The 15,410-nt window shown below is 37.2% G+C and overlaps 1 protein-coding gene across 3 annotated transcripts in view; it reads right to left on the bottom strand.

Annotated features, from left to right (window-relative positions):
- GABRR3 (gamma-aminobutyric acid type A receptor subunit rho3) overlaps positions 1-12,252 on the bottom strand; it is a 49,582-nt gene extending 37,330 nt beyond the window's left edge. Inside the window, exons 1-4 of one of the 3 annotated variants that reach the window (XM_060640191.3) lie at positions 12,131-12,252; positions 10,542-10,687; positions 10,236-10,362; positions 68-186 (exon numbers count right to left, since the gene is read on the bottom strand). In XM_060640191.3, the coding sequence (XP_060496174.1) occupies positions 68-186; positions 10,236-10,360 (244 nt within the window). In that variant the 5' untranslated portion in view covers positions 10,361-10,362; positions 10,542-10,687; positions 12,131-12,252. Of the gene's footprint in view, positions 1-67; positions 187-10,235; positions 10,688-12,130 lie in introns of all 3 variants that reach the window. The other 2 variants (XM_060640192.3, XM_060640190.3) reach the window with 2 other exon arrangements.
- Positions 12,253-15,410: the final 3,158 nt, after the last annotated feature.

A 15,410-nucleotide genomic window follows, 5' to 3' on the forward strand; every position in this document is an offset into this window, starting at 1 on the left:
CAGCTGCTTAACCAACTGAGCCACCCAGGCACCCTAGACATAAGAGTTTTAGAAAGATAATACTTACCTCCAAATCCAGGTCTCATTGCAAAATCATGGTCCTCTATATGGAGAAGTTGTTTGTATTTCAGGAGCCATGCTTTGGTGCTGTCATTGTTTCTCATTCTGGTTTCTTGTTTGCTCTCCCTCCAAAGGGGAAAAAATAATTTTAAGATACATATACTTCTGGGTGTTTTGATTTAGGTTAGCCTTCTGTATTCAACATGGTATCCTCTGAAATATATACATAGAAGCTCATTTTCTCAGCTTGTATTACACTTAGCTAAAGATCTGCCAACATTTACTCTTCATTATATAAAGGTGGGGCAGGTAAGGGAACCCAAAATTTGGAGCAACTTATATAAAAAACTTAGTTTGGATGTAAGGCACTATTACATAATGCAGGCAGTATTTCTCCAAATATGGTTTTGAGACCAGGAAAACCTTATCGCTACCACCTTATCCCAGATCACCTAAACCAAAGCCTGAGGAAACAAGGCCTAGGAATCTGCATTAAACATGTTACCTAAGTGATTCTTGGGGTCACTGAAGTCAAAGTACTTCTGCACCAAGACAGTAAAACAAAACAAAACAAAACAAAAACAAAATCACTGTAGAATTGTAAACTGATGAAAATAGTTTTACAAAGACAAAAGGAGCAGAAAGTATGGGTACAAGTTGAGATTTGAGTAGAATGTCTGCAGTAGGTTCTAGGACCTGAGGGATGGCAATGGGAATGGAGAAGGATCCAAAGGAAAAATGGATGGATTTAACAATTGATTGGATTTGATGTCTGGTCCAGTTGTGAAGTGAGCAAAGTCAATTTTCACCTACAGTTATCCAGCATGTAGGCAAAGTGGGGAGTGGCCTCTCAGGTGTTCCCAGAGTCTGATGTGGGGGTTTACTCTGTTACTCCCTGGGTCTGTGAACTCGGGAAAGTTGCTGGATCTCCCTGACTCATTTTCTGTCCTGTGATACACACTTCGAGTGATTTGCTAAGTGTGGAAGCAGAATGTCTGTGGAAGCCCAGCTCCTCTGGAACTAGAGCAGCTCTCTTGTTCTGGGTGCTAGAGACTTTGCTCAGCTCCTTCCAGAGAAACATGCCTGCCATCTTCACTGTCATCATCAGCAGCAGCAGCAGCAATAACAACACCAGGCATTGAAGGGGCTACTAAGTGAATTCTAGTTACTCTGAATTCCTGATATGCTTTTGCATTAATAAATGTCTTCTCCATAAAAGAGATGTGAACTTTAACATAAGACTTGTGGATACGATTTCTTAGCTTAATAAAGTGACATTGATGGTGAGAATTTCACATCCTGAAGCAGCTGATTCAAGAAATATGTCCAGGCTTAAAGGCACCTATCACCATCCATATGGTTTTTCAATAGGGAAGTTTCTGGTTGAGACCCTCAGAGGTTTATGTATGTATTTTTGCCATTGAGAGAAATGGGGAAGTTGGAAGAAGAAATCTGCCTTGGGTAGAAGACAATGAGTTTGATTTTAAACTTGTTAAGTCATTGTATTCTACAAATAAGTGAACATATAGAACTATTTCTTCCAAGGATCTCAAATTAACTAGAACCTTTCTTTTAAGGAGCTAGAGTGAACTATTTATTGAAAAAGTAATAGTAGCTAATGTGTTTATTAGATGCCTATTATGTTCAAGGTCTCATGCCAGGATGTTTTATAAATATTAAATATTATCTTCTTTGGCATGTGTCTGAATCACCTGGCTTGCTGGGACCTATTCCCAGAACTTCTGATTCAAGAGGCTGGGGATGTGAGAGTTTGCATTTATAACAGTTTCTTAGGAGAACCATTGGTCTGGAAAACAGTTGACATTTAATAAAAGCTAGCTAATTGTTATCATTTTAGGAAAACTCAAGTGTAGCTTTGGGTGGAAACTCATGAAAATTTGTGAATTCCTTTGGTAATATAATATAACAAAATGGCCGTCACTTGTTTTTTTGGAAGCATACATTTTCAGAAGCATCATGTGATTGAAAAGGATAAATCTTAATTAAGATTCCCAAGAACACTGAACACAGAGCCTATGTGAAGTGCACTCTTGGCAGGTAGCGAAAGCACACACACTATTTTTAACTTGAGGGCTCTTCTGATGCACAGTGAGATGTCCCATACTTATTTATTTTTTACTTTATTTATACCTCATCTATTTTTCACAAAGGATTATGTGGCTTACATACCCTCTAAAAGAATTTGAAAATCTACGTACTCACACATTTAAATAGATGTCAACAATTTTCTCATTATAAACTTTAAAATTACTTAAATATCAAAAATTTAGAAGAAAACCCATATCCTTCCTCTTAATGTATTCAATGAATCTAAATACCCACACTATGCAATTTAAAATATGTGAATAAACTCCCCCTTTAAAAAGAAGAATAAACTCCCCTTTATATCATTCCTTGTTTTCTTTGAACTTGTATTTCCATTTTATTACATTCATAGAATTTTATCACCTCACCATATTTCTTTGCAAGAATATATGTATACACATTAACTATTGTGTATTATGTATACACATTAGCATCTATGACTATTACAATTGGAGCAAAACATAACTCATATAAATGTTGATAGATACTTATTAAAATTTTATTGGCAATGGATTTCTTAATGAAGTGATTATACATCTTCCCCAATTACATTGTGTACATGGATATTACTCATTGCTAGGATGAAAACAATTCTAGCATCATTCTATTCTAGCATAAATGCTATTCCTGTTCTTTACTTTTATAGATGAAAGTATTAAAAAACTTTCACATACATAAAATTTGAAGAAATTTTGTGTCAGCATTGTTTTAGCAACGTAACTTGATTTTTTAAATTCTTTCTTAGTTTCCAAAATTCACATCGTGATCTATCATCAGTAATTATTTCTAATGATTTGTAACCTGACAAATTAATTAGGTTCTTCTTTTAATTTTGTTCAAAGCAAAGAAACAACAACCTAGTTTGGAAAACAATGTGTTATTTACTCTAGAGTCATCCACTACTCAACAACAATATTTATAATGATCTCTTTGTACCTAGGAGGATTTTATACACTGGGGCAATACATAAAGTGATATTCAGGAAAAGGGAGATGTACGCCTTTTTTCTGCCAAATGAGACAGCAATAATTTAATTAAAGGGATGCTCTAAAGGAGACTGAAGACATGCTTTCGGGTAGATCAATTCTAAGAAAGAGGTCAAAGGAAGTCAAAGATCCAGAAATTGATTGTTTTAAAACTATCCGTGGCCACATGCCTCTCTGATAGTTTGAATGTACCCTGAGGGGTACATTATACTTCAGGAGTATAGGTTTCCTAGCTTGAAGACCCTGGCTTATGCAACAACAAAAAAAGATATATGTAAAGGTTAATAAAGTGAAGACTGAAATAGAACAAAGGCAAGAGAAGCAAGTATGCTTAATAAGGGGACATTCAATATATGATGGAACATCAGACTTAGCTCAGAGCTTTCTGGTCTAATTCAATATATATATACCATTTTAAACCACTTTGTGTCTTCTGCCCTCTCCCTTCTTCTAGAAAAAAACAAAAAATCTTCATTTTTAGTAGCTCCTGAAAGAAAGCTTTTGGATAACTTCTGTCTGAGGAGAGGGCCTTCTAAAAGGCTGAGTCCTGATGGGATAAAGCAAAGAAATCTCAATTTGTGAAAGAGGCTTACCTGAGTGTTCTTAATCTTTGTCTTTTCTTTCCCACAAAGAATAACAAACACTGTTTAAGAAATAGTAGGTGTATGTCTTGGTAATAGTTACCAATTTTTGCTTTGAGTTAGAATCTTTTCCTTCCTGGATGAAACAAAGGAAAACTATTTCCATGTTCCCCCTCTCCTCAGTATCAGAAACTCTACTATAGGGGCACCTGGGTGGCTCAGTCAGTTGAGGGTCTGGCTTCAGCTCAGGCCATATTCTCACCTTCTGTGAGTTTGAGCCCTGTGTTGGGCTCTGCGCTGACAGCTCAGAGCTTGGACCCTGCTTTGGATTGTGTCTTCTTCTCTCTGCCCTTCCCCTGTTCCCTCTCTGTCTCTGTCCCTCTCTCAAAAATAAATAAACATTAAAAAAAGAAAGAAAGTTGGGGCGCCTGGGTGGCTCAGTCAGTTGAACATCTGACTTCGGCCCAGGTCATGATCTCACAGTTCATGAGTTTGAGCCCCTCGTCAGGCTCTGTGCTGACATCTCAGAGCCTGGAGCCTGCTTCGGATTCTGTGTCTCCCTCTCTCTCTCTCTACCCCTCCTCAACTCGTGCTCTCTCTCTCTCTCTCTCTCAAAAGTAAATAAACATTAAAAAAAAAAAGAAAGAAATTCTACTATAATTTTGTGACTAAGAAAGTGGGGGAAGAAAAGGCTGGATTTTGAGTGGTTTCAGGGAGATTAAGAGTCTTTGAGAAGGACATATTAGGCAAAGAATGAAAAAGTACTAGAGCCAGATAAGGAAAAGCAAAAAAAAAAAAAAAAAATAAGTCATTCTGATGCATTAGAGTTAAATTAATGGAATGACAAAAACTCATTTTAATTGAGTCACTAACACTCAGCAGGTTACTTTACAAAACTGTTTTCTGAAGGGCATATATACTTGATTAGTTTACTAGGATGAAACTAGTTGAAAACAAGTAGGTTGACATGAATAAACTACTTACTCAAGGAAGGATATAATTAACAAGCATTTTGAAAAACATTTAATCTAAGAGAGTTAACAGTGAGATACCAATTAAGACCATAACTACCATTTTATACCTATTAAATGAGCCCCAAACACAAAATCTTAGTAGCCAACCATGTTAAAAGGATATGATGAAATGGAAACATTTATACTTTGTATATGGCGGCATAAATATTGGCAAAACCTTTTTAGAAATCAATTTCAAGAGCTATGAAGATAATTCCTATGCTTTGATTCATAATTCATTTCCATCCATATTATAGTTTTATTGCTACAGGGAAAATTACATGCATAAAAATATTTACTGCTGTGATTCACAACAGTGCAAATTTGAAAATAAGTGTTCAATAATAAAGTAGGTAATTTTGGTCCTTTAATTCAAAGTAATAATATGGAGTGATTAAAAATACTAACCATTATAATGTCTGTGAAACAATGTAGAAAATAATTAGTTAATAAAATACAAAATGGTTTCTATACTATAATTTCAAACATGAAAAATCATGGAGCTATATGAATAAGGATTAGAACTTGGAAAAGGGAAAGCATAATTGAGATTCTTTGTATTATTTCCATGTAAAATTCCATTACTGAATTTGTGTAATAAATGCTTCATAAATTATCTAGAACAAGGAGGACTTGCCATCTTGGATCTTTTCCAAATAAAGATCTAGGCATGGCTCTCCACCTTGTTGATGGGGGAGCATAAGGCAAGCTGAGGGCAAAGCACAAGCTAACAACCTACCCCCTTCCAAGGAGGGATTACATTCCCCAGGCACTCCTGGCTGCCCAAGAACAAAGGAAAGGAAAAAAAAAACAAACCAAGGAAAAAAAAAACACAAACCAGTGTTTAACTGATAGAGATCACAGTCATGCAGGACATAAGTCTTCATCAGTTTATAAATGTCTTAGTAAATTACAAGAAAAAGGCAATCTTGTCAATAGCCTACCCTCCCGAAACCCATAGACTCAAGTTTCTTGGAGCCCTAGCATCATCCTCCCCTCCACAGTGATGTTAGGAATAACTGTGAAGAAGAAATTGTAAATAACATTAAATTTCTTTATAACCTGTACCCCATTGACAAATACTTGAGGCAATGCAGAGGCTAACCTTTCTCTAGGAACCTCCTACTGTCTTAAGCTTCATGCCTTACTAGATCAAAAACAACCTTAGCTTGACAATAGCAAGGCCCCTGGCATCTTATGAGTCCTCTTCAGCATATGAAAATCCTTCTGGAGGCCTCCCTTTTGCCTTTACCTCCCCCAACTCCATAGTATATAACCAGCCACTTCTCACAACCCCAGTGCAGCTCTTTCTGCCCACAGGTCCTGTCCCCGTGCTTTAATAAAGTCATCTTTTGCACTACAGATGTTTCAAGAATTCTTTTTACTGGCTCTGGACCCCCCCACCACTCCAACTTCATCATTATCATTCCATTTTCCTTGTCATTCTAGAAGCATGTCCTGCTGCTTAACATGGACTTTTTTTTCTCACTGAAGCTCTATTATGAACCAGTACACATAGAGGCCCAGGAGTCTCAAATAATGTATAGGCAACATTTAAAAACTTTGCATAGACTTAACTATTTTTCTTTAGAAAAATACAAAATGAAGCAAAAATGATCTATTAGGCTACATAGATACAAATCCAAGGATGCAATAAAGTAGTAGGAAAATTAGGTGATCCAGGCTTTGATCACTAAGACAACCTTCATACTTCTGGATCCAGTGGTTATATCTAGGTCCCTGATACTTTTGCTATTTCTTAGGGACAACATGGTGCACTATACAGAGCAAATCTTCTGGCTTTGACTGAACTGCTCCTGAGCTCCTGAATTCTGGACATACATACCTGACTTCAGTCAATAGCCCATCTCTTATAAAGAAAAAAACCTATACAGATGAACATTTCTGTGGAAGAGTCAGCCAGAGAGAAGGCCCCTACTTAAGACACGACAGTTCCTTTGTCTTACTTGGGCCTCTATCTGATCATGAGCTCAGTGGTGAGGTCTCAGTTTCCTTACCTGGGAAATGAGGAAATTGGACCAGATTAGGAGCTGGTCTGCAGATATTTTTTTTGACTAGCTCATGTGGTATATGATATTGGAAAATTTCACGTGAAAATCTTAGTTTCCTGCTTCTTTTACAACCTCAAAGAATCTAGCAACACTGGGCTCAAGTTTTCTTACAAGAAAAGGCTGGACCTGACCAGCTATTGCATCCAGAGCAGTGTATCCTCTCTAGTAGTACAACCTCTGCCACTGCCCTCTGTCTTACCTGCAGTAGCACTTGAATTTGCCATCGCTAGGGCCCTCTGGCCTTTCATGTTAGGTTCACAAATGCGCGTAAATGTTTAACAAGTTGTTCTCCAGGAGAGAAACAGCCCTATTTGTAGTGTTTGCTGATTTCCATGATGTAAATACTCCCACATGGCTGATTTCAAGGTACTGACCTGATGGAGCTGTAGCCCATGCATGTAGCCATGCATAGCCCATGGTGTAGGGCTGTATAATATAATATAATATGATATAATATAACATAATATGGTGTAGTATGATTTAACATCATTTACTATAATAGGATAGGATAACACAGTATAGCATGGATTTCTACCACATAGATAGAATAGATGTAAATAACCTAAAGAACAATGGTAACGGTAAAATGTAGTAAAGGAGTTAGAAAGTGGTGAGTTTGAAGTGCAGCTTCAACTTTAAAAAAAATTTAAAAATTTTAAATAAATTTAAAATGTATTTAAATAAATTTAAAATTTTAAATAAATTTTAAAAATTTATTTAAAAATTAAAAAAAAATTACTTTAAAAAAATTTATTTTGGGGCGCCTGGGTGGCTCAGTCGGTTGAGCGTCTGACTTCGGCTTAGGTCATGATCTCACGGTTCCTGAGTTTGAGTCCCGCGTCGGGCTCTGTGCTGACAGCATAGAGCCTGGAGCCTGCTTCAAATTCTGTGTCTCCCTCTCTCTCTACTCCTCCCCTGCTCATTCTCTGTCTCTCTCTCTCCTTCAAAAATAAGTAAAAAAAACATTTAAAAAATTTAAAAAATTATTTAATTGTATGTTTATATAATTTAATTTTTAATTATGTTTATTTTTAACAGCTAGCAAATAGATTTCCTGAAAATGTGACAATTATCTCCTGCAAGCCCGTTTAGGCAGAGTCCATACTCTACTCACTCTTCTTAAGACCTGAGACAGCATATTGTTCCCCTGGCATCCATAATCCCTGACCCAGCACTTGGCATATAAAGGGCACCCAAGACAACCATTAGAAGAATGAATAAATATTCAGTGAACCTATATGCCTAATCTTCTTTGTATCACCAGGGAGCCAAACCTCATTCCTAGGCAAAACAGGGACATTTTTCACCTGCCAAAACTTGCTTTATTCACCTTTCCCCTTTTCCTCCCATTTTGTTTTTAAGAAACAAAGGATATCTTTAGGTAGAAGATTTCAACAATATTTGGATAAAAAAGGGAATCTTTGGGTAAAGAATATGATTATATTCTGAAAAAAAAAATAATAGCAAAGCATTTAAAGACCCGACTGAATGAAAACTGGCTCAAATTAATGTGCATAAATGCAAAGTAATGTAAATTCCACTTCATAATTTTCAAAGAAAGATCAGGCCTTTCTTCCATGTTCATTCTATTAGTTCTCTTATGTTATGAAAGAATGGATTATTAACTAATTAAATCATTACTTATTTAGTTACTGATAATGAGATTGGGTGTTGGGCAAAGAACCTCACAGTATTTATTCACATACTGAGGTCTGAAGAATCCTGGGCTCCCCACTCTAGAAACTACCATATACAGTAATTTCCGTGTTTTTGTCAAAAATGCCTTCAAATCTGCATGAGAGACTGGCGAGTGACAGCTCAGAAATTGGCTGGCTGGATTACTCTGTTCAGTCAGGGAAAATGACTGGCTTTCATTCTAAGTGGCTACTTTTGAACCAGGGTTGATGGCTTACTCAATCCCTAGTGCCCTAGAGGATTTTTGTTTGAAGAACAAAAGAAAGCAATATAAATTTTAATGAATAATATTCCAGCTTAATGCTGAAAGGGGTACCTCACCTAGGATACAGAGAAGTGAAAACAGACATGCTTGACCCCATGTAGCAGAAACCCTGAGATGCCCTCTTCATTTAAATAGGGTCTAAAAATGAGACCTCTAACATAAGAAATTCCCACCTCACCACAAAGAACTGATGCCCCTCCTGCCTCTTAAAGAACACCTGAAAAATACACAAAGAATATTATCCTGCAGCAACTCTATCACTGATAGTGGGCCAGTGTGATGGGTTAGCTCCTATCACAATCTCCCTTTTCCTCAGTCTGGTGTTATAACCCCATGTTTCCCAAATATTGCTTTCTTAATTGCCTTGAATAAGACTCAGAAGGTGGTTAAACTGGATGAAACTTCATATTGTCTCAGATCTGAGCATGCAAAAAAAGTGTGGGAGGTGGCCCGTGATTTTTAAGAACAGAGCAGAAATCAGGAAGGAGTCTAGTAAATTTTTCCTCCCAACCTCTCCACACTTCTTTTGTTTCCGATCATTAAATCTGAGGCTTCACAAGGATTTATTAAATTTTTATGTTCTTTTTCCTGATATTGTGAGTGCTTCATAAATATTCAAGATGTGAGGGCAATCTGGCTGAAACATCTGTCACCTCATTGATTGCCAAGATTGGCTGAGTGATATTACTCACCTTCATTCCTCAATTTCCCCTACTGGGTATTTTTGAAAATCTTGTGCTTGGTGAAAGGGAACAAGAGGCCACTTTTTGCTTATTAAAGATACTGGAGTATTAGGGTGAGTCGTCATTCCTGTTTGCTTGGGACAGAGGGGATTCATAGGACACTTAGTGCTAAAACCCAGGGAGTTTCTGGCAAAGCAGGATGAACTAGTCACTCTACTAGATTGCTCCCCCACTGGCATTTGCAAATATGCTCTCAATTATCGATGATAAGATAGTAATAATGATGTATTGACATTCAGGATAATATTTCAAAGGTATGGAAACTCGTCTTGAAAGGTAACAAATGGTCTGATGCTTTTCATTACTATATTACCAATTTGTGGAACTATATACTCTCTAAGTGCTTGACATTAGAAGTTGTTGCTTAGACTAATTTCTACTCAAAAAAACTTGACAAAACTTTAAACATGTGTCATGAATAGTAATAGATACATTATTCATTGAAGAAATACATTCCCTGAAAGAAGATCCCTACATGAGCCCGTAATTGTATTCTCCAAAAATAAGCATACGATTGCCAGGAGAACCCAAGGTTTATTAGCATCTTTCTGATGCTAACCAGAAGTGATTAATTTTGATGGGTGATCGCTAGTTCCAGAGACAATCACCACCACAAATACAATGGAGATTGGTTTCCAGGTTTCCCACAGGTGTGAGGCAGCTGGTGAGGGAAAGTGGGCAATGACTGCAGAGGCTGGACTCTGACTATCTTACCGGGCTCTTTTCACTGAAGCGGAGCACCGCTGGTAGGACTTCTTGATTTCAGAAGCAGCAAAAACATCTGGCGTCAGTGTGATCCAGATACAGGTGAGGAAGACCAACTGGGAAGCCAGGATCATCTCTTCCAAAAGAAAGGAATGTAGATGGACGCAACCAATATTATTATCAGTATTGTTTCCTCATGTGGCTCTTTAAAAGTAAACAGAGTGCCACGTAGAAGGTTTCAAGGAAAAAAGAGAGGCATTGCCTTCAATATGGTGTGGTTTGTTTTAGTAGATTAAATAGGTTCACATCACTTACAGGCAAACATCTGTCTGGCTCATCAGCAGTTTAAGGAAAACAAAGCAGATCTTTTCATTTTCAGTTTCCATCCTTCAGTCCCTCTTTCCTGGGAAGGTGCTTAGTGAGATGCTTGATCCCCTACTCAATAAACTCTCAGCTGCAGTCTGGTCCCCGGCCGACAAAGAAGTGAGGTTAGGCATTAAATCCCCTTAATCCAACACAATATCATTTGAGTATATTTAATGATTCAGCAAAATAATATGCTTAAAGAGAACAAAGATGATTAATTTAATTTTAATTATGCACTGGAGGACCTTTTTAACCAGAAATGAATCTTTCTCTCCCTATATGCATACAGATTGCCATAGTACATAGAAAAACATTAACTTATTATTTTTGTTGAACAAATAATCATATTTTAAAATGATGGTGTATTCCATTGAAAGCGAAAGTGGTTCAATTTAAGATTTAATATGGTAAACAGCCTGATAAATAAAAACAAAATTATCCTTGGGCAGTGGGAAAGAAACACACTGTCACTGATAAATTATAGCCACAAGCATTCCTAAAAGTTCTTTGCACCTATAGAGTAGAAATATACCCAGGAAACACTCCCTCTAAGTCTGTAAAGTTCCAAAGAATGAGAATGTCAGTGAAATTAAATTTCTCCAGCTGGAATATCACAAGGTGATCAACATAGCAACAGTTGACCTGTTTACCAGGACTTAAGAAAAATACCATTTTCTTCTCAGAAACAGAATGTGAAGGAAATTCTTAAATTTTCCCGGAATTGATTTGTCTCCTTGACACCTTGTATCTTGGGTTATTGCTTTACCACATTAATTTATTTTGACTTAGGTTACATCTTCTCTTAGCCAATGTATTAAAACCTCCTTGTATGCTTCTTAGGCATGCCTTTCCTCTTTAAAATATATGCTTAATATAAAATATTACAAATATACAGAATGATGTGATAAATTCTTACCTCTCCCCTTATCCTCTAGTGTTTATCATCATATAAAGTTACACTATTACATGTATATATTCATAAATAACATACAACCTTTTTGCATGTTTCAAAAGCTATAAAAATTGTGTCATACTTTTACTTCTGCAATCAGCTTTTTCTCTTAGCTTTATGCTGAGAGATTTATTACGTTGATAGATGTAGCTCTAGTTTTAATTGATTTTTAACTGCTACATGGCATTTCAATGCGTGGATGACTAACATTTAATTTATTCATTCTTTTGTTGACGGACATTATGTCTTATTTTTCTGTCATAAACAATCTATTATAAACAATTCTGCAGTGAATGTTTGTAAATATATCCTTGTGCACAACTGTACGGCTAGAAGTAAAACTGCTAGGCTGAACAATTTTTACATCTTCAAATTTACTGGATAATACTATATTGCTCATAAAAGTGAGTATACCAATTTACAACCCCACTACTAGAAAACGAGAGCCCTCATTTTAAAAAATCTTTTAAAAAATTTGTATTAACAGGTTTCTAAATATTACCTAATCCAATGGCTGTTGTAGTTTTAATTTTAATTTCCCTATTGGCTCGAGAAGTGTCAACCTTAAAACTGTCAGTTATCTTACCAGCAGAAACAGGTTCATTAAAGAATAGTAGAGAATTGCAATCTGCGCCAAGCAAGCTACTGCAAGACAGAGGCAAATCCACAGAACAAAGGAGAGGAAATCTTTAGGGAGGAAGAGGAAAGGTTGGGAGGGGCTGTTATAAACAAAAAGTCCATTGGAATAAACAGAGTTTGAAGTGTAGTGGCTTCTCATTGGCTGAGTTGTGACAGTCTCTCATTGGCTGGGCTGTAAGAAAGTCTTTCTTCCTCCTGCTGGGATATTTAAAAACGGAGTATCGTCTGGCATGGTATGTCTCTTCCTGTTGGGTCCACAATTGACAAGGAGTGGTAGGGTGTGAGGGCTCCCCCTGCTGACCTCCGGATTTCATCCTGAACAAGGTTTCCTTTGATTAATTTTCACAGATGTTGGAGCTTTTTTTTTTTTTTTTTTTTTTTTTTTTTTTCATGTATTTCTGGGTCAGTAAGCTTTCCTCTTCTGCAAAGAGCCAATCAATAGAAGACATGTAAGCAGAGTTGTTGGTCTTAAACTACTGTCACTTTGGCTGCTGGAGGATTTCCTTGTGATACAGTTTGTTTTCCACCTCAGTGCCCTCATGAGATGCAGGGCCCGACCCCTTGATCCTACCATTCCAGGCTACCAAGGCCTATTCTCTTCACTTAGTACCATTATCTACACCAACATTTCCCAAAGTAGTTTGTGGCTACACTGGAGATATTTTGTAAAAAAGTGCTCTGTGCTAAGTGAGTTTGGGACATGGCATTTTACGACCCTGTCAGGGATTTATGGTTCACATTACATGGAACAGTGGAATTACTCTTGTCTTGCAGCAACTTGAAGGATGCTTGCTCAATGGTCTAGTCTCAGTCTTTATCATGCTTGGTCTATTAGAAGTATTGACACACCTGATTTCCCTCCTATTTGAAACATTTTCTTCACCTGCTTTCTGGGATCCCATACTCTCCTGTTTTCCTCTTACCTCTCTGGTCATTCTTTCTTAGTCCTGTTATCTGATTCTCCCTTCTCTCTCAGATTGCATAATATTGGAGTGGCCCTACCTGTGGTACCTTGGTACTTTAGCACTGGTCTTTCCTTTCAACTCACTTATATGGCACTTACCGTGTTTTATATAATTTACTTATTATGTTTATCACTCATTTTCTGTCCAATCTTGCTAGAATGTAAGCTGTACAAGAGAGCAATCTTTGTCTTATTCCTTGGAGTATTCCAAACATATAACCATTTTTGGTATATAGTTTGTGTTTAATAAATATTTGTTGAATGATTAATACATCAGAAACCTCAATAAAAAAAAGCTTGTTTAGTTCCACTGGATTCTGTTTCCCAAAGTTGATCGACCTTAGATCTCTTATTGATTAATTGATTGATTGATTTTAGAAAGAGAGAGAGAGACGGCAAGCAGGGGAGAAAGGCAGAGGAAGAGAAAGAGAGAATTCCAAGCAGACTCCATGCTCAGTGCAGAGCCCAGTGACTGTGTGATCATGACCTGAGCAGAAATCAAGAGTCGGAGGCTCAACCAATTGAGCCACTCAGGTGCCTCAATCTCAGATCTCCTTTTAAAAAAAATCTGCAATATTTGCATTAATGTTCCTCAAAAAAAAAGTGCTCCTCCAGAACATCCATTGGGAAATTCTGATTTATAGGTAAATCTGTGCTTTACCCATCCTCCCTATCAAATGCTATGTCTCATCATCTCGAGACTACTTTTGATGACTGCTAATCTTTAAAAAAAATTTTTTTTTACTGTTTATTTATTTTTGATAGAGAGAAACAGAGTGTGACAGGGGAGGGGCAAAGAGAGATGGAGACACAGAATTTGAAGCAGGCTCCAGGCTCTGAGCTGTCAGCACAGAGCCCTACGTGGGGCTCAAACCCACAAACCTGGAGATCATGACCTGAGCCAGACGCTTAACCGACTGAGCCACCCAGGTGCCCAGACTGCTAAACTTTTAAATTCACAATGTAATAGTGATGGCTGATAAAAACCAGACAAGACATTGAGAGGGGATTTCGAAGCAATATTCTGAGCCGAAGGAATGATGCACAAAAGCAAAAGTTGTCCACATTTTAGGCCAGCAGTGGAGCTACTTTGGAGCATGTGTTTTTCAAATGTACCTGACAGATCATATGCCTTCCTTCACCACTTAAATCACATCAGGGTGTCCCTCTCCACACTGTAGGGATGACTCAATGGTGAAAGTCCTTCTCACTTTACTGAATAATCTTAGCTAGACTAACTACTCATATCAATATTAAGATTAAGGGAGGAATAAAAGTCATCTATATGTTGTCAATTATGAATTTTAAGTGGAAATGGTTTGCGTAAAAATGAAAATAAGGCAATGACCTAGCCTACAAAGAGCTGGCCCATGGAAGGTCTTAGGGTTTCAGTTCAATTACAATAAGGCATCTGTCTCTGTGATGCTGAATCGGCTCCTTAACCTTATCCCTTTAGTACTTTCTGTGGAAGCCCAGTAAGCTTCTTAAGAGAAAAGCAGAAAACCACATCTGTCAAAATTAGAAAGTGGTAACTACAAGGAAACAAAATAAATCACAGGGTCACTGGAGAATTTTGTAATGACTTGTCCCCCTTGAATAAATTGCCTCTTCTACATTCTTCTTCCACCCTGATGATGTCAGCCAGCTTTGATTCCTTTGATAGGGAGCCAAAAAGAAAATTCAGCTAGGCTGGCTGTGTCCTCAATGTATTCATTATGGACCATGTAGCTATTACTTTGCCTACAAAGAGAGAAAAGGAAAGTGAAGGTCTTATTTAGACTGGATCAAGAACATCTAACAAAAACGGTAAAATCCAAGCCTCCAGAAATTTCTCAAAGTATCTGCAATGATGTCACGTAGACAAAATACTTTGAGATTAAAATTGTGGAGTTGTGGAACTTTGATATGAAAAACTTTGGAGATCACTTAGACTACCCCCTCGTCTTTTTAATATATGAAGAAACTAAGATTAGAGAGATTATATACAATTCATTTGCGTTTGCTTTCTTGTTTATTTTGCTTTACTCTCTTGGAAATAGAATATAACCTGGCCATGCCAAGATCAGCCAGTAGGGGACATTCACTCCCCTCCACAAAATCTTTGTTCTCATTCAGAGATGGTGTTTTCTCTTCCGTTTCTCGGAATTACCAGAGCTCTAGTAAAGCTTCTTTCCTTTTCACCACTTTTTTTATTCCCCTCTCAGTTCAGTTCCGAGATACAGAATGCGTTGTGGGAGGAGAGGGGACTGGAGAATCTTGCTCT

This window comes from Panthera onca, chromosome C2 (genome assembly GCF_046562875.1).
Source record: "Panthera onca isolate mPanOnc1 chromosome C2, mPanOnc1 haplotype 2, whole genome shotgun sequence".
Classification (NCBI taxonomy): Eukaryota; Metazoa; Chordata; class Mammalia; order Carnivora; family Felidae; genus Panthera; species Panthera onca.